General features: G+C 36.9%; 1 protein-coding gene across 1 annotated transcript in view; it reads left to right on the forward strand.

Annotated features, from left to right (window-relative positions):
* Kiaa0368 (KIAA0368 ortholog) overlaps positions 1 to 27713 on the forward strand; it is a gene marked incomplete in the record, with an annotated part of 110894 nt that overhangs the window by 15543 nt on the left and 67638 nt on the right. The window contains 4 exon segments of the mRNA XM_013513203.1: positions 16342 to 16472; positions 22279 to 22395; positions 24122 to 24240; positions 25724 to 25873. Coding sequence (XP_013368657.1) covers positions 16342 to 16472; positions 22279 to 22395; positions 24122 to 24240; positions 25724 to 25873 — 517 coding nt within the window.

The raw sequence follows: 27713 nt of genomic DNA on the forward strand, positions 1-27713 counted from the left end.
TAGCCCAGGTTGGTCTCCAATTTGTGACCATTCTTTTGCCTTAGCCTCTCAAGTTCTGGGATTATAGGTGTGTGTAGCCACACCTGGTAAAAAGCTTTGCAGTCTTGCTTTGTATAGCCGTGTGCTCCATTTACCTGCAAGTGATCTTTTAAAAATTATGATCCTGTGGCTTCAAGCCAGGGAGCACTGGGCTATCTCCTCAGTTCTTTTTATTTTCTTTTAAGATAGGATTTCATTAAGTTGCCCAGGTTGGTTTAGAATTTATAATCCTTCGGCCTCAGCCTTCAAAATAGCTGAGATTCAGGCATGTGCTACCACACTCATTTTTCTTTTCTTTCTTTTTTGTTATTTAAGACAAGGTCTCCCTGTGTAGCCCATGCTGACCTCAAATTCATGGCTATCCTCCTGCCTCAGCCTCTCAAGCGTTGGGATTACAGGCGTGTGTCACTATGCCTGGCTTTTTTCATATTTTTCTCCCTCTATGAGTAAATAGCTTTTCCCTCACATTTCATTTGGTACTCTGTTTTTCTCTGATTATTTTTTGGAGAGCTGGTGCTAGGAGTAGAACCCAGCCCTGTTGCATGCCAAGCATATATTCTACCCCTGACCTATACCTCTGATGTCTTTGCACACTCTTGTGCTCACTCTTTTAAGTACTGGGGATGGAATACAAGGACTTACACATGCTAGGCAAGCACTATATCACTAAGCTACATTCCCAGCCCCTTTTTAAAATTTTGAGACAGGGACTTGCTGAGTAACCAGGCTGGCCTAGAGCCCGAGACTGTCTTGACCCAGACTACCACGTAGCTGAGATGACGTGTGTACCACTATGCCTGGCTTGCTTGGTTCTTTTTTTGATTTTAAAGAGTTAAACATTCTTTATTTGGTATTATATATATACTACTGCACTAAAATTCCTTCTAGAAAGTGGAAAGGCAGCATTTTAGATACAGGAAATTCTGATTAAATTGATCTAGTCCAGACCAAAGATATAAAATAGACACTGCTTCCTTATCCTCAACCATTTCCTGAACAGGTTAGTGAACACAAATTGAAATACAGGTCTTACTTGGTTATGAGACTGTGAAGGGATTGCCTCTGTATTTAAACATTCACATACCCAGTTATGTAAATCTAAATATAAATCATTCTTCAATAGGATTTGAGATGGCATTACACATATTTGTGAAAAGTTGAACATTATTGATCAAGTCCAACTGTGTCTTTAGAAAGGGAAAACATAGGTAGTATTTACTGAATTGGCATTACTATCAAAATTTTAAAAATACCATATTTATTTACCTATAAGCTAACTTTACTTAAGTCAGGACTGTCCAACTAAAACACTCTGTCAGGAATTCGTATCTGAATTATGATGTGTGAGGTCAATTAAACTATAGTTCATATAAAAATAAAACTATAAGACATTTCTATTTTGTAATGAGGCAGTAATACAGTATTACTCATTGTTAGCTTTCTTGAGGTTCTGGCCTTTTTCCCTTCTTAATGCCAACAAAGGTCATTTTAGATTAAAGGATGTGCTTTTTTGGGTTTCTCCAAATACTCCCTCAATGTATCTTCTTCCCAGGTGATGCCTTTGTTCTCACTGGCATCTGTGTAAAAATTCCAATAGCTATGACCTGTCTTCTGTCTGGATAGACCATGAAGATGTCACTGTCTTGTGTTTGCCTACTTGTTTTTACTGTGTGGCACTGGGCCTACTCTTCAACACAAATCTTACCTTTCTTAACATCACCCTCTTCCTTTTTTGGTTCTTAGGGATCAAAACTAGGGATGTTCTTCCACGAACTACATCCCTCACTCTTTTATTATTTAGACAATTTTTTAAAAATTACGAATTTGTAGCTTCCTGGCTTTTGCTGTTGTATTTTGAGATAGGATCTTGCTATGTAGTTCAGGCTGGTCTTGAACTCACAGCGATTCTCATGACTCAGATACCTCAGCCTCCATGCCCTGTTCCTAGCCCTGTAAATTTTTTTTTAAAGACAGTCTTGCTGAATTGCTCATGTAGAACTCAAATTTGCAGTTCTCCTGCTTCAGCTTCCCTCAGTGCTGAGATTATAGGCATATGGCATTGCAGCAGGCTGCAACATCATCTTTAAACCATTCTTTTATTGTTAGCACAGGAAGGTTCCTGTTCTGAAGTTAGATGTCTCGCTCTCTCTTTGCTCTGATTCTTAATGGCATTTTTGTCAATCTCAAATTTTATGCATTTCCTATTCACTTTCTGTATTCTCTGTTTCAACCTATTGATTTGTCTCTTTTTATCACACAGTCTTAATTAGCTTAATTAATACAGCTTTATAGTAAGTACTGAAATCTATGTGGGTCACTCAGTTTTGCTTAAAATGATCTGTTATTCTTGGCTTTCTGATCTTCCATATTCAGTTCAATTAGTATTCCACATGATTTTTATAATCAGCTCTTCAGCTTTCACAGAGAACTTTATTGTCTGTAGCAGTGATGGCAAACTTTTAGAGACTGGCTGCCCAAAGTGCAACCCCAAACCTACTTACTTATTGCAAAGCCCCAGCACTGTAATCAAACCTGAATAATACTGAGGTTTTAGTTTAGAAAAAAAAAACCAAAACATATACATTAAAGGAAAAACACAATAACAGAGCTGTCAGTGGTAGAAACAGCCTGTTGTTGCATGTGTGGTATAGGTTCACCATCACTGGTCTATAGACTATTTGTAGGAAAGCTTGCAGTCTTTTCAATATTGCATTTCTTTGTGGGCATTAGTGCTGTTTACCAGCTATTTTTTTTTTTTTTTTGGTTTTTCTCTGGTACCAGGAACTGAACTCACGACCTTGCGCTTGCCAGGCAGGCGCTTTTGCCGCTGAGCTAAATCCCCAGCCCCTTACCAGCTATTTTTGATTCTCTTGTGGGCCCAGTAGAATTTAGTCCCTTGTGACCTTTTAGTTAGAGACAAGGTAGGGGGTTTGCACATATGATTAGTTTAGCCAGTGAGTTGAACCAGAAGGATTGGGGATATGGCACTAGCCAGCAGTGTGCAAGACGGTGTTGGCTCACTCAGCCTGCCTGCTGAGTAGAGCCTTTTTCCTGACCGATGGTTGATGAATAATTGAGAGAGAAACTGATGTGTGTTTCTTTATTTAAGCCAGGGGGATTTTGGCATTATTGTCACAAGAAAATCCTATCCTGACTGATACAGAAACCCATGGATAGTAATTACTCAGTATTCTGACCTTTAATAAATTGTAGTTCAGGTTATAACTTTTTCTGTAAAGGACTTTGGTATGTTTTGACTCATCTCTAGATACCTTATAGTTTTTATTGCTGTTGTAAATCACATTTTATTTTATTTTTTGTTTTGTTTTTCGAGACAGGGTCTTCACCATGTAGTTGAGGCTGGCCTTAAACTCACTATGTAGCCCAGGCTGGCCTTGAACTTGGGGCAAGCATCCTGCCTCAGACTCTTATGTGCTGGGATTACAGCCAGGTACTGCCACATCTGGCATAAATCACATTTTAAAAATGACATTTTCTGATCATTCTTATGTGTCTTTTTTTTTTGGTTTTTCTCCGGTACCGGGAACCGAACTCACGACCTTGCGCTTGCCAGGCAGGTGCTTTTTGCCGCTGAGCTAAATCCCCAGCCCCCATTCTTATGTATCTTATTTGACTTTTGTACTCTGATGTTGTATGCACCATGATTGACTTTCTTATTCTATATACTCGTTTTCATATATATCATAAATTCTTTCAAAAAAATATTCTGTGAAATAGTAACAGTTCTTAATGTTTTTTGTTTTCATATTGCATTTTCTTGAGCCTTTAGTTCAGTTTGCTTAGAGGCGTTGATAGTGCACTATTTTGACTTTTCCAGATTTTGTGTGCAGTGTGGTATTTACTGTAGGTTTTACACAGATATACTTTGTCATGTTATGGCCACTTCCTGCAGGGCTTTTTTATTTCCAAATCCACATTTATAAACTCTGCTCTGAGACTGGAGTTCTGCAATTCATTTTTTTCCAGATGCCTCAACCATCCACCTTCCTGTTTTAAGATACTAAGTTTTCCAATCTCAAGGTACTGATAATATTCTTTTTTTTTTTTTTTTACTCTAGAAGCTTCATTGTTTTAACTTTCATATTTAGATTGAGGTGTGTGTGTGCACGTGTGCGCGTGCCCGCACACATATGCGTATATATGCACATGTACCTGCAGGCGAGGGATTGAACCCAGGCCCTTCAGCATGCTAAGTACACATTCTACCAAAGACCTATATGGCATTTAGATTTATTCATTAGGAATTGATTTTATTTTATGTATGGTGTGAGGTAGAGATTAAATTTTGTTTTCCCATATCATAACACAATTGATCTAATACCATTTATTGAAAAGACTATCATTTGCCTACTGGATTACAGTGGCAGCTTTGTTGTAAGCCTGGTGAGTTATGTGTTTGAATTTTAAGGATTTTTCTGCTTTGTTCAACTAGTCTGTTTATTTTTGCACTATATTGCATTTTAATTGTAAGATTTAGTTGTAAGCCTTCAAATCTAGTCATGTAAGCTGTTTTTCCCTCTTCAGCATCATCTTGGTAAATCTTGACAAATTTCCCTTAATCCCTCACCTCCTTTTTTTGAGTCAGGGTCTCACCATATAGTTCAGGCTGGCTTTGAACTCACTATATAGTCTAGGCTGGCCTCAAATTCAAAGTGACTGATGCCTCGGCTTCTCAGGTGCTAGGATTGTAGGCATGTGCTGCTGCATCCAGCTGCTTTAGCTTTTCTTTTCCTTTTAGGTCATCTTAATAAATGTTGATCCTTTGCATAAATGCTGATCCTTTGCATAAATCTTAGAATCAGCTTTTCAGTGTTCTTCCAAATATCTGCTGGGTTGTTATTAGATTGTATTGTCTGGAGATCAGTTTCGACAGAATTGACATCTTATGAGTATGAATTGAATAACCCTTATCCAAAATTCTTGGGACTGAAAGTGTTTTAGATTTTGAATTTTTTTTGAGCTTGTAATGTTTACATGTGTGTAATGAGATGTCTTGGTATGGAACTCAAGTCTAAACACAGAATTCATTTATGTTTCATGTATAACTTACACATATATGGTCTGAAGGTAATTTTATACATTTTTTTGTTTTAGTTCATCTGTGTGTTTTGATGATGACGTATCAGTTTGGATCAGGTGTGGAATTTTACATTTGTAGCATCAGATCAGTGGTCAGAAAGTTGTAGGCCGTGAAACATTTCAGATTTTGGATTTTTGAATTAGGAATCCTCAACTTATATTGAATATTCTGAATATGCTGTGTCCTTTAAGTTTTCCTAAATTTCTCACAAGTGTGTATTTTAGTTTTTTGCATAGAGGTCTTGGACGTCTTTCTTTAGATTAAGGTATTTGATGTGTTCTGATGTCTTTGGAATGGGTGTTTTCATACTGTATTTTTTTGTGTACTGAGTATTGAACCAGAGAAGTGCTGAGTTACCTCCCTAATCCTTCTTATTTTTTATTTTAGACAGAGTATCACTAGGGTGTTCATGCTGGCCTTGCGCTTGTGATCCTCTTGCCTCAGTCCCCTGAGTAGCTGGGATTGCAGGTGTGTGTCACCATGTCTAGCTAAATTTTATTTTTTAAATGGTTTATTGCTGAAATCATATAATAATTTTTATTATAGAAAATCAATTGATTTGTATATTTCATTATTTGTTCTAGTGATTTATCTATAGATTGTTGTGTTAGCTTTTTGTCACTGACAAAATACTTGAGACTAACAATTTGAAGGAGGAAAGGTTTTTGTGGCTCACAGTTTGAGAGGTTTCAGGCCATGATTGGGTATGTCCACTGCTGTGGGCTGGAGCTGAGGTAGAAACATCTTGGCGGCAGGGTGTGGTAGAAACAGCTGTTCACCTTAAGGCAGCCAGGAAGGAGGGGGAGGGAGAGAAAAAGTCAGGGATAAGGGACAAGCATTTTTCTCAAGGTCACACTTCCCATAATCCACTCCTTTGAATTCTGCCACACCTCAGAAGTTCCCATTATCTCCTAATAATGTCATCAAATTATTATCTCATTAGTGGATTAATCCACTGGATGAAGTTAGATCCCTCATGATCCTTACACCTTCCAAAAGCCCTACCTTTCCATACATGACACTTTGGGGGCACATTTAGGTCCAAACCATAGCAATTGTTTTTGGATTTTCGGTATACTAACCAATACCCTCTGCAAATAATTAAAATATTATTTCTTTCAAGTCTTAATGTATTTATTTGTTTATTTGTTAAATAGTGATTTTATTACTCGAGTACACTGACAAATTTATGCTACCAGGAGAGGTTGTGAATGATTCATACTTCCAGTTGGGTGGGGGACTATCCTGTTGGTCTAAGAATATGGAGTCATTTGGTGACTTCAGCTCTATCAAAGAACCATCCTTACCCTTTCAGTTACTCTCACAGTGCTTTTGAACATCAGCCTCTTTCTTAATTAAATTGTGGAGATTCTCGGGAAGATCAGGAGTAATTTTTTTCGGCTTAAGTATTCTCAAAATTTTGTTGCTCATCACAAAATGAGTTTCTAGGATCGTGTCAGAATTTGAGGGAGTCAGGCCCTTCTTGGCCAGTTTGTGAATCTGCCTCTTTACATCCTCATAGGTCACCTGTAGCCAAAGGGGGACGTTGCAGCAATAGGCAGAGCCAGATGGGACAGGCCCTTTTCCGGAACATTCATCTGATACATGATGGTGGTCATTTGGATGCATTGTATTTTCTTAATGCTTTGAATAAATTTGTGGTACAAATTTGAATAGAATTGTGAATAGCAAACGTCTTTGTCTTGTTGCCAAACTTAGGAGGAATGTGTTCAGTGTTTTACCATTAAGTATAAGTTTGCTGTAAATCTGTAATAATTCCTTACAGAGTAAGGATGTTCTGTTTTCTTCCTAGTCTATTTACTACCTGAGTAATTTACTACCATCTGTTTAGTTGAATACCTTTACTAAGTATGTTGAAGTGATCACATGATTGTTTATCTTCGTTCTGTTAATGTGGTTAATTACATTAATTTCAAATATTAAAACAACTTTGCATTTGTGGAATTCAGTATTTGTGTAATTTAAAATGATTCATCTGCTTTTTAAGGCAGGATTTATAATTGGATGCAGTATCATTGTGGTATATCTCTGGAAGTAATAAATCATATAATTATGACTTTGTACAAAGTTGTATTTCCATCTGTTGAGCTCTTGTGTCTCTGGATATTGTTACATGGATTTTAGCTCTGTGGCTTGGCTCAGTTTTTCCTTTGATAGTAGCAAGTGGGGGGTACTTACATATCCAACTTAGGAGTCCTACTTTCAGTGAGATGTGACTAAAAATTCATGTACTGCCCCCAGCTGATGGAATGTACGTTCTGAAATATTTATAGATTCCTAATTTATTTTAGCAGCTACCTTTATTTAAAAAAGAAGCAATACTTGAGTAATATATTCTGGGAGATAATAATCACATGTATACTTACTATGTAAAATGCTTTATATAATGTAAAATTGCTCAGAACTAGTCATTCCTTACAGGTTAAAGGCACAGTCCTCCATAAGACTGCACAATTCAGACACTTCCCACAATGTTCAGGCATTCTTAGGCCACCCTCACTTCTGACCAGCTGGCTATAACCTGGAGGGTCCCCACAGACTCTCTCAGATTTAGTAATTTGCTAGAATGACTCAGAATTCAATAAAGCCCTAAACCTGTGATTACAGTTTTATAGGAAAAGGATGCAAGTTAGGACCAGCTAAAGGGAGAGACATGTAGGGCAAGGTGTGGGAGGATTCCATATGTGAAGCTTCTGTTCTATTTTACTATCCCAGCCCATCAGTGTGTAACAATATATGCACAGTATTGCCGACCAGGAAAAGTCATTGAGGTTAGATATTTAGAGTTTTTATTGACCAGGCATTATTGATTAAATCATTGCTCATGTAATTCAGTTTCTAGTCTCCTCCCTATATCACCTGACTTAAATAAAATTGCTGCCCTCTAATTGTATGGTTGTTCTTTCAAGGATGATTGTCATTGCCTATTCTGAGTTATTTCTCAAAGGTATGTAGGATCTCCCCGCAAGGTCCCGTGAGTTGCCTGCTTAGCATGTGCCATCTGGTGTGGTTCAAGGGTTCTGTCATTGAATAACTAAGGCACTGCAGTCACTGGGGAAGTTGCAAGGATTTGGTTTAGAGTTACCTTTTAGGGTCGGGAGCAGGAGTCAGCCAACTTTTCTTTATGTGATAATATAAAAGCTATATATATAATATGATAGTTATATATAACATTATATAATGTTTCGCATGCACATTTTATTCCCACAACCTCCATGTGAAGCAGTGTTGTGCTGTTCTTTATAGATGAGGAAAATAACTTTAGAAATGTTTAATTTTTAAACTAAAAGTATTAAGTGTGAGGTGATCAAAATATATGGTAAGTGTTTAACTTAAAAAAAATTTATTACAGTAAAAAACACATTGCCATTCAACTCCCTCAAAATACTTCCTTTTCCTTTGAACACACTTGTTCTGTTGTTCTTGCTACTTTTGTGTCTTTAGGAGTTGTGATTAAAAAGATACAGTTAAGGCTGCTGCTGAGTGCCATCCATTGGAAAGGCAGGCTTGTAAAAACATTACAGTGTGTCCTCTTCCACCTTACTCAAAATGTAATGAAAAGTAAGCGTTTTGAATTGATTCAGGACATGGAGGCAGCCAAAACAGCACAAAGAAGAGTCCAGAGCTGCTTCACTGAGTGGCAAGAATGATGGGATAAGTATGTTCAAAGTGAGGGAGGTTAATGGCAATGTGTGTTACGGTAGTAAATTAAAAAGAAAAACTCAGTCACACCCTGCAAGTGTGACATGAAAATACAGGTCCATTTGCTCCGTTATATCTTGTAGACCCCTCAAGAAGTACATTAGTTGGGCTTTCACAAGGTTATATTAATAATAATTATGTAGTTTACAAATAACTGTGCATGTAGAACTGTTCCCAAATAAAAGATAGAGAATAGGGATCAGGGAGATAGATCTTTTACAACAAGGAAGGGGACCAAGAGATGGCGGGAGGAGGAGAGGGGGAAGGGAAAAGGGTGCAAAAAGAATTAAGCTGTGTTATGTACATGGACCAGCTCCGCATGATGAATGTGAACATTGTGTACTGAAGCATGTACTAGTAAGAAAAGTTAAAATTACTCCCATTATATATGCAAAGGAGACATTTTATAAATTTTTAACGTTTGTTTTCATGTGTATATGTATATGCAAACACAAAACCTAGACACCTTTTAACAGAGCTGTCCTTAATTCATTGATGTGAGATAAAAGGGTATTTTCCTAGGTCATATTTGTAACCAAGTATTTGGAAATGCTTTGTATATTTCAATTTGTTTCAGTATTTACACCCTTCTGTAAATGCTGTGTGGGGAGGGGAAAAAAGGGATAGGACTTTTAAAATTTGTGTTGACTAGTGCTGCAATAAATTTATATTGTATTCATTAATTTCAACTGGGTCTTTAATAATACTTTTTTCATGTGGCTGCAGTATTTTGCGAGTGAGCTCTCTTTTTCACCATCACCTTTGTAAACCTTCTCCTGCTATTGCATCTCTGACTTGCCCTCTGCTCTCTAAATTTTTTATTTTTTATTTTTATTTTTTTGGCACTGGGAATCAAACTCAGGACCTTGCGCTTGCCAGGCTGGTGCTGTGCTGCTGAGCTATATCCCCGGCCTGTTCTCTAAATTTCAACACAAGACACTGTCATGTATTCACAGCAACAATAGAAGCCAGAAAGGCATTCTTGCAGGCTGTCCCATGGAGCTTATAAAACTGAGTTATCAACACCAGCCCTGTTTCCCTCCTGTTGTAATAGCAGAGATTGTCCTAAGGTAATTCCTCAAACTTCGTGCTGGATCCTGACTCTGGGCCTTTTTTTCAGGGCCCCATTTTAAGGATTTTTCTCTTTCCAGTGTTGTTATTTAAACATACTTGGATATTCAATTTGATTGAAACAATGAGAAGTAACTGTTCCTTTTATTTTTCACAACTAAAAGTTTGCTAAAGTTTGTGTTGTCCACATCCTTTTTAATCTTCTATCCATCCCTCTACCTTGCAGTCTGCTTTTGTCCTACCACTTAATGGAAACTGCCGAAGTAAAAGTCAGGTGTGAACCTCTGTTGGTAAAAGCATCTTATTCTGTTTCACTTCTTAATCTTGCATGATCTGTTTACGTCATCTGAAGTGGCTGACTGTTGTCTCCTTGAAAATCTTTTTCTTCCTTACTTGTGACCCCCATACTCAGTTTTCTTCCTGTTTCTGCCCATCATTCTTTTTTTGAGACTCTCCTTCTGTCCTATTAAATGCTGTTACTTTGGAGCAGTCTGTCCCAGGCCTTCTGTTGTGTTCTTTTTACGTTAAGTAAGTAAATCTGGACAACATTCATGCTTCTTCCTTTTTCTCCTTTATATCCGTGACCACCAAACTCGGGCACGTAGTAGGGTTTCAGTAAATATTTGAAGGATGAAAGTGTGATCTAGTTAGGGAGTAGAATGCTTTGAAGGAAGAGAGAATTTAAATTACCAGGGAGGAGGAGGAGGAAGATCAAATTGCAGTTTGTTACATTTGGTGTTAGCTCTTTATTCATGCTTTTTCTAGTGTTGTTTTTGACCTTTGAATTCGTGAGTTTTTCTATTCTGTCGTTAATATTGCCTGAGTGAGACATACCTTTATAATGTTTGGACATTCTTGCAACAGAACTCCCTATATAAGATGCAGTATTTTCTTGGACTTGAGTGGTAACTACATGAATGTTTAATAATTCATTAAACTATGCACATATGATCTGAGTGATATTCTGTGTTTCATTTCACAATGACAAAGATTTTGAGAACTCTACAAAAAAACTGAGTTTCCTGTACCCCTCCATATATCAAAAGAAAATTCCAAGTGGATCAAAGACTTGAAAAAGAAAGTGAAATTATAAACATACTAGATAAAACAGATATACAAACAAGTGAAAGAGTTCCTCCAGGACCGCCTGCCAGGCTCATTGATTCTTGCCAGGCTCATGATTGTCTTGGAGGACTTCTAGAACTGTACATGTTTGTATTCCTGGCTAGGATTTGTTGCAGCAGAATCATCAAAGCAAAGAGGCACATGGAGTGAGGTCTGGAGGAGACCAGATACAAGCTTCTCAGTCCTCTTCTGGCGGAGTCCTACAGGACTTAATTCCCTTAGCAGTGAGCTGTGACACCACTTGTCAGATGCAGTCTTACTATAGACACAGTGCCCAAGGTATTAAACATGCATTTACTTTTTGTGGTACTGAGGATTGAACCATGGCTTTGTTCATACTAGGCAGTTGGCGTAGCACTAAGCTATATCCCTGGCCTTTTAAATTTTCTTTTGTGACATGGTCTTGCTAAATTGCTCAGGCTGTAGTTGAATTAGTAATCCTCTTGCCTTAGCCTCCTGAGTAGCTGGGATTGTAGTCATGTGCCACCATAGCAGTAGTGCCCAAGGTTTTTATTTGGAGCTAGTAATGTTGGCACCTTCTACCTAAAACATATCAAAATTCCTCGCTGAAGAAAAGCTGATATTCAGCATAAAGCACACAGTGCAGACTGTGTAGGCATATATTGAGTTATTCTTACCAGTTTTAAGAGTAGCAAGAACTCTGCTGAAACCCAGATTTCCAGTAGCCAACCAAGGGCCAGCCTTGGCAAGCAGGCCTTTCTATGGTAACAGTTTCTGGTCTGCTATGTTAACTTTTTTCTGTACAGTGTATTTTTTAAAAATATTCCATTGAGAATCCATTTTTAGCATGACTAGAAATTGAGAAGCTGTAAAGGGAAGGAATGGTAAATGTAAGTACATATATGGAAAGGAAAAAAAGTGCCTTAGAGAGGCAGAGGCAAACTGAGAAAACATATCTGTAACACGTGGGAGAGAAGGGGAGTCCCTCCCATTTATAAACATTCTTACAAATCAGCAGCCAGAGAGCTGGGGTGTAGCGCAGTGGTAGCCTTGAGGCCCACATTCAGTCCCCAGTACTGTTAAACAAAAAGAAGAACAAATCAGCAATCAGAAATAAGAATCAGTAATTTAAAGAAGATATTTCATGTTCTAAATATTTCAGTTTCTAAGTATTTGCAATGATCCTTTACCCAAATAAAAAATAGATAAAAAATAAAAATGATATGATCTTTTTCATCTATCATGTTGGCTAAGACTGATGAATTACAACCTTCGTGTGATTGATTACTCTGTAGGAGGGGGCGTTGGGAAATTGGTACTGTGTAGTGCTGATGACATAAATTAGCACAGTGTTTGTGAAGGGCATTTTCCCCAAAGCTGCTAAACTTGGTGATGCTCCTACTTTTTGACATAGCATTTCTATTTCTAGAGTTTTAGCTTACAGAAACCCATGAGAGCAGACATATACATATGGGTACTTGGGTGTTCTTTTGAGTGTTGCTAGTAGTACTATAAAATTGGCAATAACACAAATAGTGGAATAATTTAATTTCTCTGCTTCTTCAGATTAAAGGGTTGTATGAACTGCATGTCATGTAAGTTTTAAATTCCCTTTGAAGCCTTAGAACTTTGGGTTCCATTCCTTCTGGTTTCTGATTAGATCCTTTTGAGGTCTGTTTTTGTTGCTATAGCAGACTTACTGAGGTTGGGTGATTTATAATGAGGAGGAGTGTATTTCTTACAGTTGTGAGAGCTGGGAAATCCAAGTTTGAGAAGCCTGCAATTGATGAGGGCTTTTCTGCTGAATCATTCTGTAGTGGAAAGATGAAGAGAAGAGAGCCCTGGAGAGCAGGCGAGCAGGAGGAGGCTGCCTTTTCATAACAGGCGCACTGTTGCAAAACCTGTGTGCTTTTGTAACAGCAACATTAATTTACTCTTGAAGGCAAAGCCTCCGTGACATAATTGGCTCTTATCAGATTCAGCCTTTCAGCCCTATTGCATGGGGATGAGGTTTCTGACATGTGAACATGAACTTTGGGGAGCGTGTTCAAACCATGGCAGAGGCCTAGACTTTATTTATTTATTTATTTTTCACTTTCCTGAAGTTGTATGCAGGGCTGAGGGTGAGGGACATGGTTCATCTTGCTTCCATGCCTCTAAAAGCAGGATTCAGGGACCATATTAGTGTAAGCCTTTGACCTTCATTTTGCTAACTTTAATGGATTGAAAGTCTAGTAGTTGGGTGTATCTTTCTTTCCATGAAGTTTGGACGTGATTGATTTATTTAAAGGACAGATGTATCTCTAAAGCTGACCTAACAGTATTACATTGATGTTTCTCATTTTAAATGGAAGGCTTTAATTCTTTCTTGGGCATACTCAGCCTCTTTCAGAAGGATCTCCACATGATGTTTGGTGCTCTTTCCACTTTCACATCTCCCTCACAAGTACTTTCACTGCAGTTAGGGCATTATGTTTAGTGTGTGTGTGTGTGTGTGTGTGTGTGCGTGCGTGCACGCGTGCTCCTGGGGATTGAGCAACCCAGAGCCTTTGCACTGAGCTACATCCCCAACCCTTTTTATTTTTTTAAAATTTGGAGACAGAGTCTTGCTAAGTTATGCATGCTGGGCTTAGAGTTATGATCCTACTGTCTCAGCTCCTGGAGTGCTGGGATGATAGGTGTATGCCACCACACCTGGCTGTATTTAGCTTTCTTGAGATGAAATGTAAACAGTGTTGGGCATATATGAGAAGTATGCAGGTGACTGTATGAAAATGAAAGGGAGTAAAATACCTCTCTCCACCCACTTTAATCTTTGGCACAGATCCTCTAGGATAGCTTGTTAGGAAGAATTTAACTTTTCCCCTTGTCCTAGAACAGTTCTGCAATTCTTGTAGCTTAAGTCTATGGGAAATTTCCCCTGCCCAACAGCTGTAAGGTACTAAGGCAAAATGCTCTTTACATACAATTTCTACAAACACCGTGAACTCAATTCATTGTAAGATTTCTTTCACAGGAATAGTCAGCATTTATCCAATAGAATCATTTGGTCTGGTAATGCCAAAGTTGCTCTGCCTGCCTTTCTTCCCTTCCTTTGTCTTTCCTACCTTCCTTCATTTCTTCTTTTGTTGTTTGTTTGTTTTTATTTTTTGAGAGAGGGTCTCTCTGTGCAGTTCAGGCTGACCTTGAACTCACTGTGTAGCCCAGGCTGGCCTCGTACTCCTGGCAGTCCTCCTGCTTTAGCCCCCCATGAGTGCTGGGATTACAGGCCTGGGCCACCATGCCTGGTTTGTTGTTGAAACTTAAACCAACCTTGATAATTGGGATTTTGCCAGTTTCCCATTAATGTCCTCTTTTTTTTTTTTCTAGGACCATTCCAGGCACCACTAAATTATCATGTCTCTGCAGCCTCCTCTGACCTGGGACAGTTTCTTAGTCTTTTTATGTTTTTCATTGTCTTGAAAGTTTTGAAGAGTAATGGCCAGGTAGCCTATAGAGTGTCTCCCAGGTTGGATTTTGGTATTTTACTTAGGATTAGATCGTGGATATAGGTTTTTGGAACAAACGCCAGAGTTGAAATACTTTTCATCTCATGTTAAGTATACCATGAGATATCATGGTTAAGACAGTATTTTTCAGGTTTCTCCTCTGCAGCATTAATGTTTTTCCCTTTACTGTTCTTTGGATCTAATCACTAAATGTGGTTTATATTTAAGGAGATAAAAAGGGCAGAAATTAAGTTTGAACACCTATAATGGAAAATAGCCACATATATTATTTTGAATTTTTCTGTAATAAAGATTTGCCTCTTTTATTTATTTAATCACTTCTTTACACTGTGGGTGCAATACTATGTTCTTTGTTCTTCCAGTTGATCCAGCTTTGGCCATTAGGAGCTCTTTCAGGTTGTTGTCCATATTCCTTTGACATGTGCCGTATCATTTCTGGCACTGGAAGATGCTTCATATTCACCGTGTTTTTCTTCTTGCACCAAGCCCTAGAATCAGCCATTTTTTCAGGGAGTCTGGCTCCTTTTACAGTACAATGGTATTTGAAAATAAGATTGACGCCTGATGCCCTGGAGGTTGCTTGTTGTTACTGTTACTGTGGTATCATTTCTTCTGGCCTTTTAGGGTTGATTAGCTCTACCTACCTTTCTTTAGAAAATGTGAGGCAAACACAAAAGTAATTCTCTGTCGTGAAGGTTGGATAGTTAGCAGTCAGTCGCCCCTTTTGGTTTCATTTATATGACGCCTCTCTATTTTTTTGAAGTAAATCTCAGTAACTATGTTAGTTTATCTTTAAATAGTTCAGTCTTTATCTCTTAAAAATTAGGATTTTAAATTTTTTTTTTAAGATGGAGTATTCCTGTGTTGCCCAGAACGGTCTTGAAAGACGGGCTCAAGTGGTCATTTCACCTTAGCCTCCCAAGTATGTGGGACTGTAGGCATGTGCCACCATACCTGGTCAAATTAAATGAAGCTATAGTAAATACGAGAGAAATTAGGAAAATGTAGAATGTGATGACTTTTTATGAATGTGTATGTGTGTGTAACCATCCCCCAGGTCAAGATGTAGAACATTTCTAGTCCCCTAGGGGGAACCCTAATTGCTATTGATAATTTTTATAAGAGCTTTTAAGAAACAACATGGTACCTTACCATTACAGCACCTAATTTTTTTCTTCCCATTCTGGGGCTCACACTGGTACCTTGAATGTGTGAGGAAAACCTAAAAATTTAACAATAATTCCTTACAAATACCTAGTCATTTGTGAGGGTTACACTTACATTCAGCTTTTTCAGTACATTGGTTGAAGAAATCAGGGTTCTCCTGAGAGAATCTTGTTTCTCACTTTCTAGTTCAGTGTCCCCAACACAGCAGTGGGGAGTGATTCTGTGTTTGGAGAAAGTCTTGGTTTTACCAAAGATCTGCCATTCTTGGAAACTTACTTCTCCTTTGCTGATGTAGCCAGATGTAGTATATTTTTCAAAAATCTTCCATTCTTTCTAGTATCTAAGTCCTTTAGAAAAATTGAGTAACTTCTTATGTAGAAGAGAATTTCATTACCTTGGGTTTGTGTTTCTCCTTCCTAGAGATTAAATGAACAGGGCAGATGTAAGATAGCACAGATAGTAGTATATACACCTTCATAATGTTACTTTACAGCTGTGTCAAAATCCACTGTGTACAGGGCTAGCTGTTGTTAAAGTTCTGATCGAAGGGTCTGCAGTACAGAAAATGAGGATTAAACTATAAAAATAGTCTTGATTGTATTTAATTTGCCAAGTTCTCTTTTTCCCCCCCTTTTTATGTTATAGATCAGCTCGAGCGGGTCTTTTTACGACTTGGCCATGCTGAAACAGATGAACAATTACAGAATATTATATCTAAATTCCTTCCTCCTGTTTTACTCAAATTGTCCAGCACCCAAGAAGGGGTACGGAAAAAGGTAAGCATGCTGGAACAGTTGGGGGGAGTTAAATAGTGAATAAATGGATATATATTATGAAGTGAATTTTCTGTTATTGTTACTGATGTCTCAGCTGGTGACGCTTAATTATAGCTTTTCAAATAGAGTAAGCCTACAGCTAGCCCTCATGATTTAAAAGTAGTTTATATGAGTAGTGCAGTGATGTCTAGTACCAGCCATATACTTGGCATCAGATAATTTAATTGAAGTAATTATTCTGGACTTTGTAGGGGCCTGATCTAATATGTGTCCCCTTGATTCTAATGTGAAAGCCAGCTGTTAAAGGGGACAAAAATGTTTTTTAATTATTGGCAGATAGTGAATATAACTTTAACAAAAGGTAAGCAAAATGTAATTTAAAAAGAAAAATATTGTGGACTAGCTTCTGTTTTAAGATTCTGCATGGTGGGTATGGTGGCTCATGCCTGTAATCCCAGTCCCAGCTCTCCGGGGGGCTGAGGCAGGAGAATCACCACAAGTTTGAGGCCAGCCTGGGCTACTCATTGAGTTCAGGGCCAACCTGGACTACATAGCGAGACTCAGTCTCAAAAGAAAGAGGTTCTACAAAGTACTACTTCAAACGACTGGGTAACTGTTAACAGTTTTTTTTTTTTTTTTATGAGACAGGGTCTAGCTATGTAGTTCAGGCTGGCCTTGAACTCACTATGTAGGCTAGGCTGATCTTGAACTCACAGCAGTCCGCCTGCCTCAGCCTCCCAAGTGCTGAGATTACAGGCCTGTGCCACCACACCCAGCCTGACGTGAATATTTTTCAAACTAACTGTTCCACATGGAACACTTTCACCTTTCATTTATAAGATATTTCATTGATATTCTTCTACTTTATTTATGAATGACATCTGGTCTTTGAGCTTTCATGAGGTTTTATCAGTCTGGGCAATTTAGCAACTCAGAGAGACCCTGTCTCAAACATAATAATAAAAAAAGGACTGGTGTTGGAGTTTGAAAGGGTATTGAAGGGGCTGGGGATATAGCTCAGTGGCACAGTGCCTGCCTGGCAAGTACAAGGTCCTGAATTTGATTCCTGGTACAAAAGAAAAAGAAAAAGTATTGATGGTAGTGACCGAATCACCCGGACTGCTGAGTGGAAGCCAAGAATGTCGAGTTGAATGAGACTAAATTGAGAACTTTTGCAATTTTAGTCTGGGAATGTTTAGTAGTTCTTTACTTATTTATTATAGAGTATGTTTTTTCTTTGTATTTTATCTTTCTGTATAAAATCATCCATCACTAATCATCCACTTTAAATTTTAGGTTATATATCATTCACCTCAGTCATACTGTTTATCCTATCATCCTTCCACATGGAGAAATTGCATTCTTATTTCCAGTGTTATTAATATTGTGAAAAATTGTATCTTTTTATAAGCCTTTTTAAAAGAAAAACTGACATTTAGATTAATTTTTCCTTTTCCCATTTTTGTTCAAATTATTTTCTTTTCTCATATACAATTTTAATTTATAGAATAATATAGCAGTGTTACTGTGTGGCAGGAAAAGTGCTAAATACTGTAATTGTTTTTGTTTTATTTTTTGAGGTAGGGTCTTACTATGTAGTTCAGGCTGGCCTTGAACTCACTGTGTAGTCCATGCTGGCCTCAAACTTGCAGGGATCCTCCTGCCACAGTCTCTTGATTGCTTGGATTATAAACAGACATACATACCATGCCCAGTTTAATTTTTCTAAGATAATTTGAGAGGCATTTTTCACATTTTACAGATGAAGCTGAGGTTCAGAATGGTTAATAAACTTGTTTTATTTCAGATGATGAGTGTTTGAGCTATGATTTGAATCCAGAGCTCTCAGACCTAACATGTAGGCTTGACTACTAAGTTAAATACTTTTTAAAAAACAATTTTAGTATACTATTTTTTTATTTTTTGTAAACTCAGAACCAACAAAATCCCTAGTTTTAAAATTTCTCTTTGATTGCTTTTTTGGTCATATCCTACATGTATATTAATATTCAGTGTTTGTTTTTTTTTTTTTTTTACTTAATTAGTAAAAGCATTGATGTTAATTTTAAATTGATGTAAAGTATGCCTGACTTGAATGTATTCTGGTCTGGGACCTAGGATACAAAATTTATGACCTTTGAAATGTTTTATTAGTTTTTTTGGTGGTGCTGGGGAGTGAACTCAGGCCTTGTGCATGCTATGCATGCCTCTACTAAGCTCTATCCCCACCCTTAAGCTGTGTGCTGCTGTTCATAAGAAACCCTTGATAAGATGAAAAGGATATTCTTGTTTGTAGAATATGGAGCTCAGTATGTCATAAGGCCATGTTCTAGTAATATTGTGCATTATGTCTTTACCTGTTGTCCAGTCCTGTTGTTAAATTGATAGCAATGAATTACACCCTCCTACTGCTGTTATAATTTTTCTGATTTTCTTTTAGTTTTGAGAGTTTTGGCTTAATGTATTTTGATGTACAAGTTTATTTGTAATATCTTTTAGTAATTTCTGGAGTGTTACATGTATTTTTTTTCTGTTGGAAGAGAGATTTACAGTTAAGTAAGTTTGAAAACTTTTGGAATAAGGGGAGTGCAATAGCAGAAACACCTGTTATATTTTGTGTATTGTGCTGTGCCTTCCCGTGTAATCTTCACAATAATCTTCAAAATGTTGTCATTTAAATTCTACAAATGGAAAAAGTGATCAGATAATAATAATATAATAATAAAATTTAATATAATAATATATAGATAGATTAATATAATAAAAAATAATATAATAAAATTTCAGACTATTGAATGTGGACATTTTCTCAATTTATTTTAACAACTCACTGAGCTATAGGTGCTCTTACTATTCCCATTTTATTGACAAAAATGCTGAAACTCAGAAGGTAAGTAACATGACTAACAATGGACTATAGCTAGGAGGTAATTGCAAAATTGAATTATTTCTGCCAACCAGTGCTTTCATGTAATGGCTGAATGGGTTCATTATTTAGCTTACACATGAAAGTCAATTTTGCACATAAAAGTGTAGTGATTGAAAATTAGAGGATAAGAGAATGACTCTGAAGGCAGTAACTTGATTTTTCATGCATGTTATTTTGATAGTGCAATCTTGATGTTTATTTCCCTTTTATTTATTTTCAAGTATAGCTAGTTGGTCAGACTCTTATAATATGTGTAATAAATTATTAGTACTAGTATATCTTGTAAATTATAGAGCCAATATAATGATTGACATACTTGTATCGTTGTTAAACAAAGTATTGATACTTAGAACAAATTTAGAATGCAGTTTTCTAACCATATAAAATAAGACTGGCATGTGAAAGCAGAGTATTTTTTAATAAGAATTCATTTATAATTAATCTAAATATGTAAATTTTTTTCTGTTGGAGATTGAACCAGGAGCCTTGCACGTGCTAGACAACCATTCTACCCTGAGCTGCACCCCATCCCGTGTAACATTTTATAATTGATGAAACTAGAACTAATTTTACAGTATTTTATCTATTCATTTTTTTAGTTAGGAAATTTTTGAGTTCCTTTCTGTGAGTTTTATAACACATGTTATATTTAACTAAGATATTGCGTAAAGTAGGTGGCAATTTCTGGTTAAATTGCATGAATGAGAAATTAAAAGTTTTGGATTTGTACTGACATGAGTATACATGTCCTATGTTCAGGAAAAATGAAGTTTATTATAGAATTCTACTTTGTAGCTAACTTTGTATATTTAGATACATCACAATAGCTAAAAATTAAAGCCCTAACAATACCCAGTAATGGCAGGAATATGGAATGACTGAAGCTCTCAAGTTACTATAGTCATTTTGGAAAACTTTGGAAATACTTATTGAAGCTGAGCATGTGCATACTCTCATGATCAAACACTTGTAGTGTTAGATTATATACAACAAAAATGTGTACATATGTGCAGCAAAGGACTTGTGTAAGAATATTCAGATCAGTATTATTCATAATAACTCCAAACTAGAATTAATCTTCTTATCAGCTAAATGGATAATTACATTTTGGATATAATATACCCTTGGAGAGGGCGTGGAATGCAGGGCTTTTAGGGTTCTGATGGTTGCATAGGTGTGTTCCTTTTGTGAAAATGTATTGCTCTGTATACTCTCGATTTTGCATTTTAGTGAATGTTTTGCTTCATTTAAAAAGTTTATATAACAGAAGAATTAGTAATAGGGAAAACCGATGGATAAAACATTGTATTCCCAAGGCTGACAGTTCTGTAAGCATACTAACAGGGTTAACTGTTATCTATTTAGCCAGGAGGAAGCACCGATTCAGCTGACTTCTTATTGGGTTTTTTTTTTTCTTAGTTTATAGAGAGTTATAGACAATATGTAACCATATTTAAGAGATTCATCAATTTTTAAGGTGACAATATTTCTAGAAGAAAAGTAGTTAATCCACTTAAAATTCAGAATACATTTCTCATAAAAAACATGTAATTATGGACATGATTGTTTGTCCCAGTAATAATTTTCCATAGAGTACTGTAGGGCTTAGCCTAGATTAAAATGCCTGAAGAGGGCTGTTTGCTTTTGCCTGTTTGTTCCTGATTTCTCTTGTCATCTACCAGTATTGCAGGTCAAGACCAAATAGGAAGTTTAGAAGACATATGAATGGTAATTCAAGCTTCAGGGGTCTGGAAAGGGGTCATGTCTTACACTGTAGCTAACTTGTGCTTATACATTAGTGTTTGAAAAGGTTAAGGAAATGGGCTGTGGAGTCATATCTTGATTTTGGCTCTTGCTGGCTTACTTCCATGCAGCCTCTGCTTCCTCAGCCATAAAGTGCAAAGGATGACCCCATGTCGTTGGTTGTTGTGAGACTCATTAGACAAGGAGAGTACACTGCTATGCATAAGTGCACAATGTATAGAAAAACTACTTAATATATAAGCTATTTTATTTTTTGTATATCCTTCACTTAAAAACATTGACTATAGATTTTTAAATTCTTAAACATAATCTGTGTTAGCATTGCTTTAGATTCCTTTGACCTTTTGGTGTTACTTTCATTATTCTTAAAGATTTCATTAAGGCTTGCTTTGAGGCTAGAGCAGATTTCACAAATGAGAGAGAATTATTCTGGAGAACTGGCCATCTAGATTATTTATTTTAAACTCTTACATCTTTCTTAGTTGAGGTTATATAAAGATACTATTTCCCGATGCTCAGTGTCTTACTTCTCCTCTGACAGTGCACAATCTCTTTATTAGAGTAAGATTGAGGCCATTTGTCATAAACCTCTGTATCACCCTTTCCACCCATAGCAACTGTTGATGTGTCAATTCCTGTTTCCTACCGTTTTCCCACTTGGAGAAGAAACATTTCTGACTTCAATTCTTAGTGTAATATCAAACGATCTTCCGAATAAAAAAACGTTTCTGTGATTTGGCAGAATCCTTTGTTATCCAGACTTTGTTTTTATGACTTCATACCATTGTGGGCTTTGGTCAGATGTGATGTGCTATGTTCTTTTTAACCCGTATACCTTATAGCTAATCACTTAGATTTCTTTTCATTCTTCAAGACTCAGTGTTCTTGTTGGTTCTTCCCTGAAGTGCTGCTTGATCTAGAAACTAGTAGGATCTTACATTTTTTCTTCTTCTAAGATCCTGGCATGTTACAAGGCTGATACTGTGCACTCTCTCAGATGTCAGATTTACATCCTTTAAAAGTACAGAGTGGCTGCTGTACACTAAAATAATATCTGAGAAATGAATTTGTAAGATATGATAGGTAACTTCAGTTTCTGTGTCTGTATTTTAGGTAATGGAACTGCTGGTCCACCTGAATAAGCGTATAAAAAGCCGTCCCAAAATACAACTCCCAGTAGAGACACTGTTGGTTCAGTACCAGGATCCTGCTGCAGTTTCCTTTGTCACAGTGAGTGTTATTTTGGAATATTTTCCGACTTCCAGTAAGTCTTATTCCATAATGTTCATCAGTACTATATTGGCAAGCTTAGAATTTCACCTTAGGTTACTTCTAAATGAGGCATAAGATTTTTTTTAACTGACACACTGTTTTCCCACTGAGTACTGATCCAGAGGAAATACTGTAGCAGTGGGGTAATGAATGCTTGTTTATATTAGACGAAGGAATGTTGGTGAAAAGACTGGTCAGGCATGATTATGATATGGAAAAAATTCATGAATCTAAAAAGTTAATTTCATAGAAGTTGAGGTAGAATAGTGGTTAGTAGAGGCTGGAGAGAGTAGGTGGGACAGAAAGATGGGTTCTGTGTTGCAGTTGGGAGAAGAAAGACCTTCTGGCATACTATTGGGTAGTTGGAGGACTGCAAATAGTAACGTACTGTACATTTCAAAAAGCTAGAAGAAAAATTTTGACAGTTTCACCAGAAAGAAGTGGTAAATGTTTGAGGAGATGGATGTGCTTAACTTGATGTATATGTTATATAATTACATATTCAGAGAGCCATTAGATGGTATCCCATGAATATGTACAGATTTTAGAATATCCAATTAAAAAGTAAAGCTCAATTATAAAACAGATGCCTTGGTGCTTAGTGAGATTACAAGATGAGTCTAATAGGGGTATGTTAAAAAAAAGAAGACTTATTTAGCAGACATGAACAAAGGACAGTAGAGGAAAAAATGAGTAAGATGGGAAGAAGACATATGGAGGCTAGAATACATGTTCTGTTTCTGATCTGTGCATTCAGAAAGATACCCTTTTCAAAAGTTGTAAATCTGAGGCTGGCAAGAAGTTTTCCTGTTAAATTGTTTTCTTCATAAAAGTGAAATATAAATAACGTTGATACTCTGTAAAGATAGGCGGTGTTGTTTTCCTGGTTCTTGTAGTTCTTACTCCTGAGGCAGAATCTATTGAATTTTCCAAAATCAGGAGTCAACAAATCTTTTGGAGCCACTTAGTGATCTAGGCGTCTTGTCTATGCCTGTTGTGGATGTACAACTCCAGTACAAATGTCCTTTTCTCTAAGCAATAGAAATACCGTGTTCCAGTAAACATGCCAAAAAGAAGATATTTAAAGTAGTCTTAGAAAACGTGTTTGTTTTAGTGAAGAATCCTTCAGAAAAGCAAACTTCTATCTTATGTGTAAATCTGAATATGCATCTATGGGTTTGCTTCACGTGTGGCTCTTGGATCGAATGTAGAGATGCAAACACACCCACAGCACTCAGCTTTCCTTCGCCGGTGATCCATGTCTGAGATACTGGAGTGAGGAACCGGTGTTGCGGTATCCTGAGGTTTAGTAATTGACCGGTTAGACAAGCCTGGAGTTTATTAACACTAAATTGTAAGGGTTAGTTGACAGATTGTGAGATGTGATGCTGATATGTGGCATGTTGGTTTAGGTAGGTTAAATGATTATTTTTTTCTTTTTAATTATAAGTAATGACGTTTAGGTTCATTCTCCAATGAAGCTCATCTTAAAGAAAGCAGCTTCAGTACGTTGGAATGGACTTCTTCCATGATAAGAGTAATTGGTCAAGCTATAATAAAGGTCTGGAGAGAGGATGATTCATGTTTGCAGTTCTTTTTTAACCATTACTCCCTGTGAGCAGATGTGTTTATTGAAATCGTGAAGTATTTCTTTCATACTCACTTACTTCTCTCGTTGTGTTAGAATTTTACTATAATTTATGTTAAAATGGGCTATCCTCGCCTACCAGTGGAGAAACAATGTGAACTGGCCCCTACGCTCCTTACTGCCATGGAAGGGAAGCCTCAGCCACAGCAGGATAGGTATGATTTCCTCACTGATCTCATTTCCCGCTTGTAAGAGTCAACAACTACCTTTGAAATGTAGGTTCACAGTGGTTTCACTTGGCAAATGGGTAGACTTGAGCTCTTTTTTTGTTTCCAATTTATTTATTTATTTTTTGTCTTTTTGAGACGGGGTCTCGTTGTGCAGTTCAGGCTGGTCTTGAGCTCACTTTGTAGCCCAGGCTGGCCTTGAACTCCCAACGATCCTCGTGAGTCCTGGGATTACATATGTGTACTACCATGCCTGGCTGACTTGAGCTCTTTTAGCTGACAAACAGTTGAATTTTTGTGGTACCTCAGAGTTACTGTTTTATTAATACTGTTACATAATTTCTTGATGTGAACTTTAAAAAACATGTAGGACTAATGATTTTTCTGAATCTAAGTGTATTTTTCTGTCAGTTATTTTTAAGCAGTTAATTTTGCCTGATGATGAAAATTAGAATTAAAACCCAAAACATTTTAAGCTGGTTGAGGTGGCATATACCTGTAATCCCACACTCAAGAGGCTGAGGCAGGAGGAGGAATGGCCATGAATTCAAGGCCAACCTGAGCTAGTAAGTTCAATGTCAGCATGAACCACATAGTGAGACTATGTCAGACTAAGTCAGACTGTGTCTCAAAACAAAACAAAACAGCAACAAAATAATCAAAACATTTTAATCTTGGAAGGTAAAAAGTTTCAGAGCAGTTTGTGTTACTGTAGGCATTGGCAAGATGGAAAAGTTTAGATAATACCATGTTTTTAGGCATAGCCAAAAGATCTGTACTTTTAAAGTGCTTGTCATATTTAGAATCACTATAAAGAATGTAGAAATTGTGGAGGAGAGATGGAGATAATACTTTATGCTCTCAGTTTGTATGTATGTATGTAGGTATGTATATATATTGTCCAGAGCTTCATAGACACATTCACTTTTTCAAAGAGAGATTGTAATAGAGGTTTACAAGTAAAATTAGTAAACTCAAGCACTATTTGAAATTGTTTTCATGTGTTTTAATACCAAAACATGTTAGTGAAAGGAGGAATTGCTAAAGCTGTTACTTAATTCATGCAGTGGAAATTTTAATATTGCATCCAAAGTATAAGATTTTAAAATACTTTTGATTTTATTTAATTGTGAGAGAGAATTTTATTGTAATGCCATATTATAAATTGAGCTTTATCTAAGATTTAATAGAAAATTTCCTGTGGTAGTTTCAGATTTTAACATGAAGCTTTTTTTTTTTTTTTTTTGTATACTTTTCTCACAGATTGCCTAAATGCCAGTTTTTACTCATTTTATTGAGCTTTCATAATAAGAAAGAGAGGCCAGTCCTTAGATTAGAACTTTGTATATTAATGATGTTGAAAATGAATGGTTCTTACTACAACTGACAGTTTCTGTTTTGTTTCATGTTTTATTTGCATGTACAAGAACCTTTTTTTTAAGTAGTTGCAATAAATGTAATTTTTTTTCAGCTTAATGCATCTTTTAATACCAACCCTTTTTCACATGAAATACCCTGTTGAATCATCAAAATCAGCCTCTCCATTTAATCTTGCTGAGAAACCAAAGACTGTGCAGCTGCTTTTAGACTTCATGCTAGATGTCCTTCTGATGCCTTATGGGTGAGTTAAAAGATAAAAACAAAACTAAGAGAATTTGTTCTTAATTGCATTTACTATGTAGAAATTTAATGTTATTTTATGTGATTGAACTCTCACTTGTAAGGCACGTGTGCATCTCAGATTTTTTGCTGCAGTTTCAACTTCTTCTAAACCTAGCTCCGTTACTATACTGGCCTTATAGATGCTGTTGTGATTTCAGATTCATCCTGTGCAAGGTGAAATCAGCCTTTCTTCATAAAAATAGTTCCTCTAACTTACGATCAGTGTGATAATGATTCTGCCAGTTATTTTGGTGTGCAGTTGTAATTTGTTTCTAGTTCTTCTCTTCCTTGTTGCTGTAATATCAGTTCCATAATACCCTCTTTCTCCTTGATGTTCTAGAAGCATTCCCACTGCTATTTAGTTCTGTTCTCAGTCCTTGTCAGTCCGTGTCACAGTCTCTTTTTCATCAGTTACTTTCTTCACACTGCTGTACGTTGCTGCAGAGTTTACTGATTTTTATCTTTTTTTTTTGTCTTTTTGAGACAGGGTCTCACTATGCAGTTCAGGCTGGCCTTGAGCTCACTTTGTAGCCCAGTCTGGTCTCAAACAGGCAATGATCCTCCTGCCTCAATCTCCCCAGTGCTGGAATTACAGGCGTGTGCCACCACGCCTGGCTGATTCTTAAAACAAATATTAATCTGGTCATTCATGCCTTAAAATCATTGAGTTGTCATTCTTTAGTCATTACATATGTACTTATGCTTTTCATGCCCACATAGATGTCCTTGTCTTTCTGTTTCGAAGAGAATGCAGTTCTTTCTGTTGCTTCCCTATCAAAAAGAAGGAAATGCAGAAAGAAGAAAAACAGTAGATAGCCAAATATACCTAACTGTTTTAAATGTCTACTGTTTCTCTGACAGAAATTTCTTGCCCTAAGCACAGATAATTGTACTGTTTTCTATGTCCTCATAATACTGAACACCCATGTATATGACCACTTTGTGTTGTTATCACACTGTTGGCATTTTCCTTCTGCACGATAGACTGTCAGCTTGTTGTAAGTCCAGGTATGCTTTGTATGGCTTTTGAACCTGGTTTGTTGCCCAGATTGTGTTTTGCTGCTGGCCTACGTATTTTGTCCTGCTGTCAGAGACAGTTTTCTGAGAGGCAGTTTTCATCATGTTTCTTCCCAGTTATTTATGTGTGGATACATGGTAAGCTAAGCATGTGAGACTGCATATCACATCTACCCTCTACCCTGAGACGAGAGAGTTCGGCCTGATTCCTTTCCTCAAAGCGTAGTTTCATCTGCTCCTGCTTTAATTTGGTAGCCTGATTTTCTGTGCCTTTGTACACTCCCATGTACGTCCATGGCTACTCTCATATCAGTTATTTCTTTCTGGTTTCTTTGCATCTGATAACATGGCAGATGCCTGCTCCATGTGATGTGTTGTTACTGCTTTTTCTTGCTTCAGATGACAGAGACTCAGTCTTACACTTGTATTTCTCTGGCTTGTGCTTAGGATGATCATTTGTACAGTGTCACATGTTCAGTACTTGATTTATATACCCAATGCTACCAGTCTTCCTATAACTTAGAAATAAATAAAAGTCTCCTGTTATTTATATATTATATATATTTTATTTATATATATGTATGTGTGTGTGTATGTGTGTATATATATATATATGTGTGTGTTTTTTTTTGTTTGTTTTGTTTTAAAGAGGGAATTGAACTCATACCCTCACGCTTGACAGGCAGGTGCTGTGCCGCTGAGCTATATCCCCAGCTATATTCGTTAAATAAGGAGGCTGCCAGAATTGATCAAATCTAAATTACTTAGGAGCGCAGTGTACC

Source organism: Chinchilla lanigera, unplaced genomic scaffold (genome assembly GCF_000276665.1).
Source record: "Chinchilla lanigera isolate Chin_1 unplaced genomic scaffold, ChiLan1.0 scaffold00018, whole genome shotgun sequence".
Classification (NCBI taxonomy): Eukaryota; Metazoa; Chordata; class Mammalia; order Rodentia; family Chinchillidae; genus Chinchilla; species Chinchilla lanigera.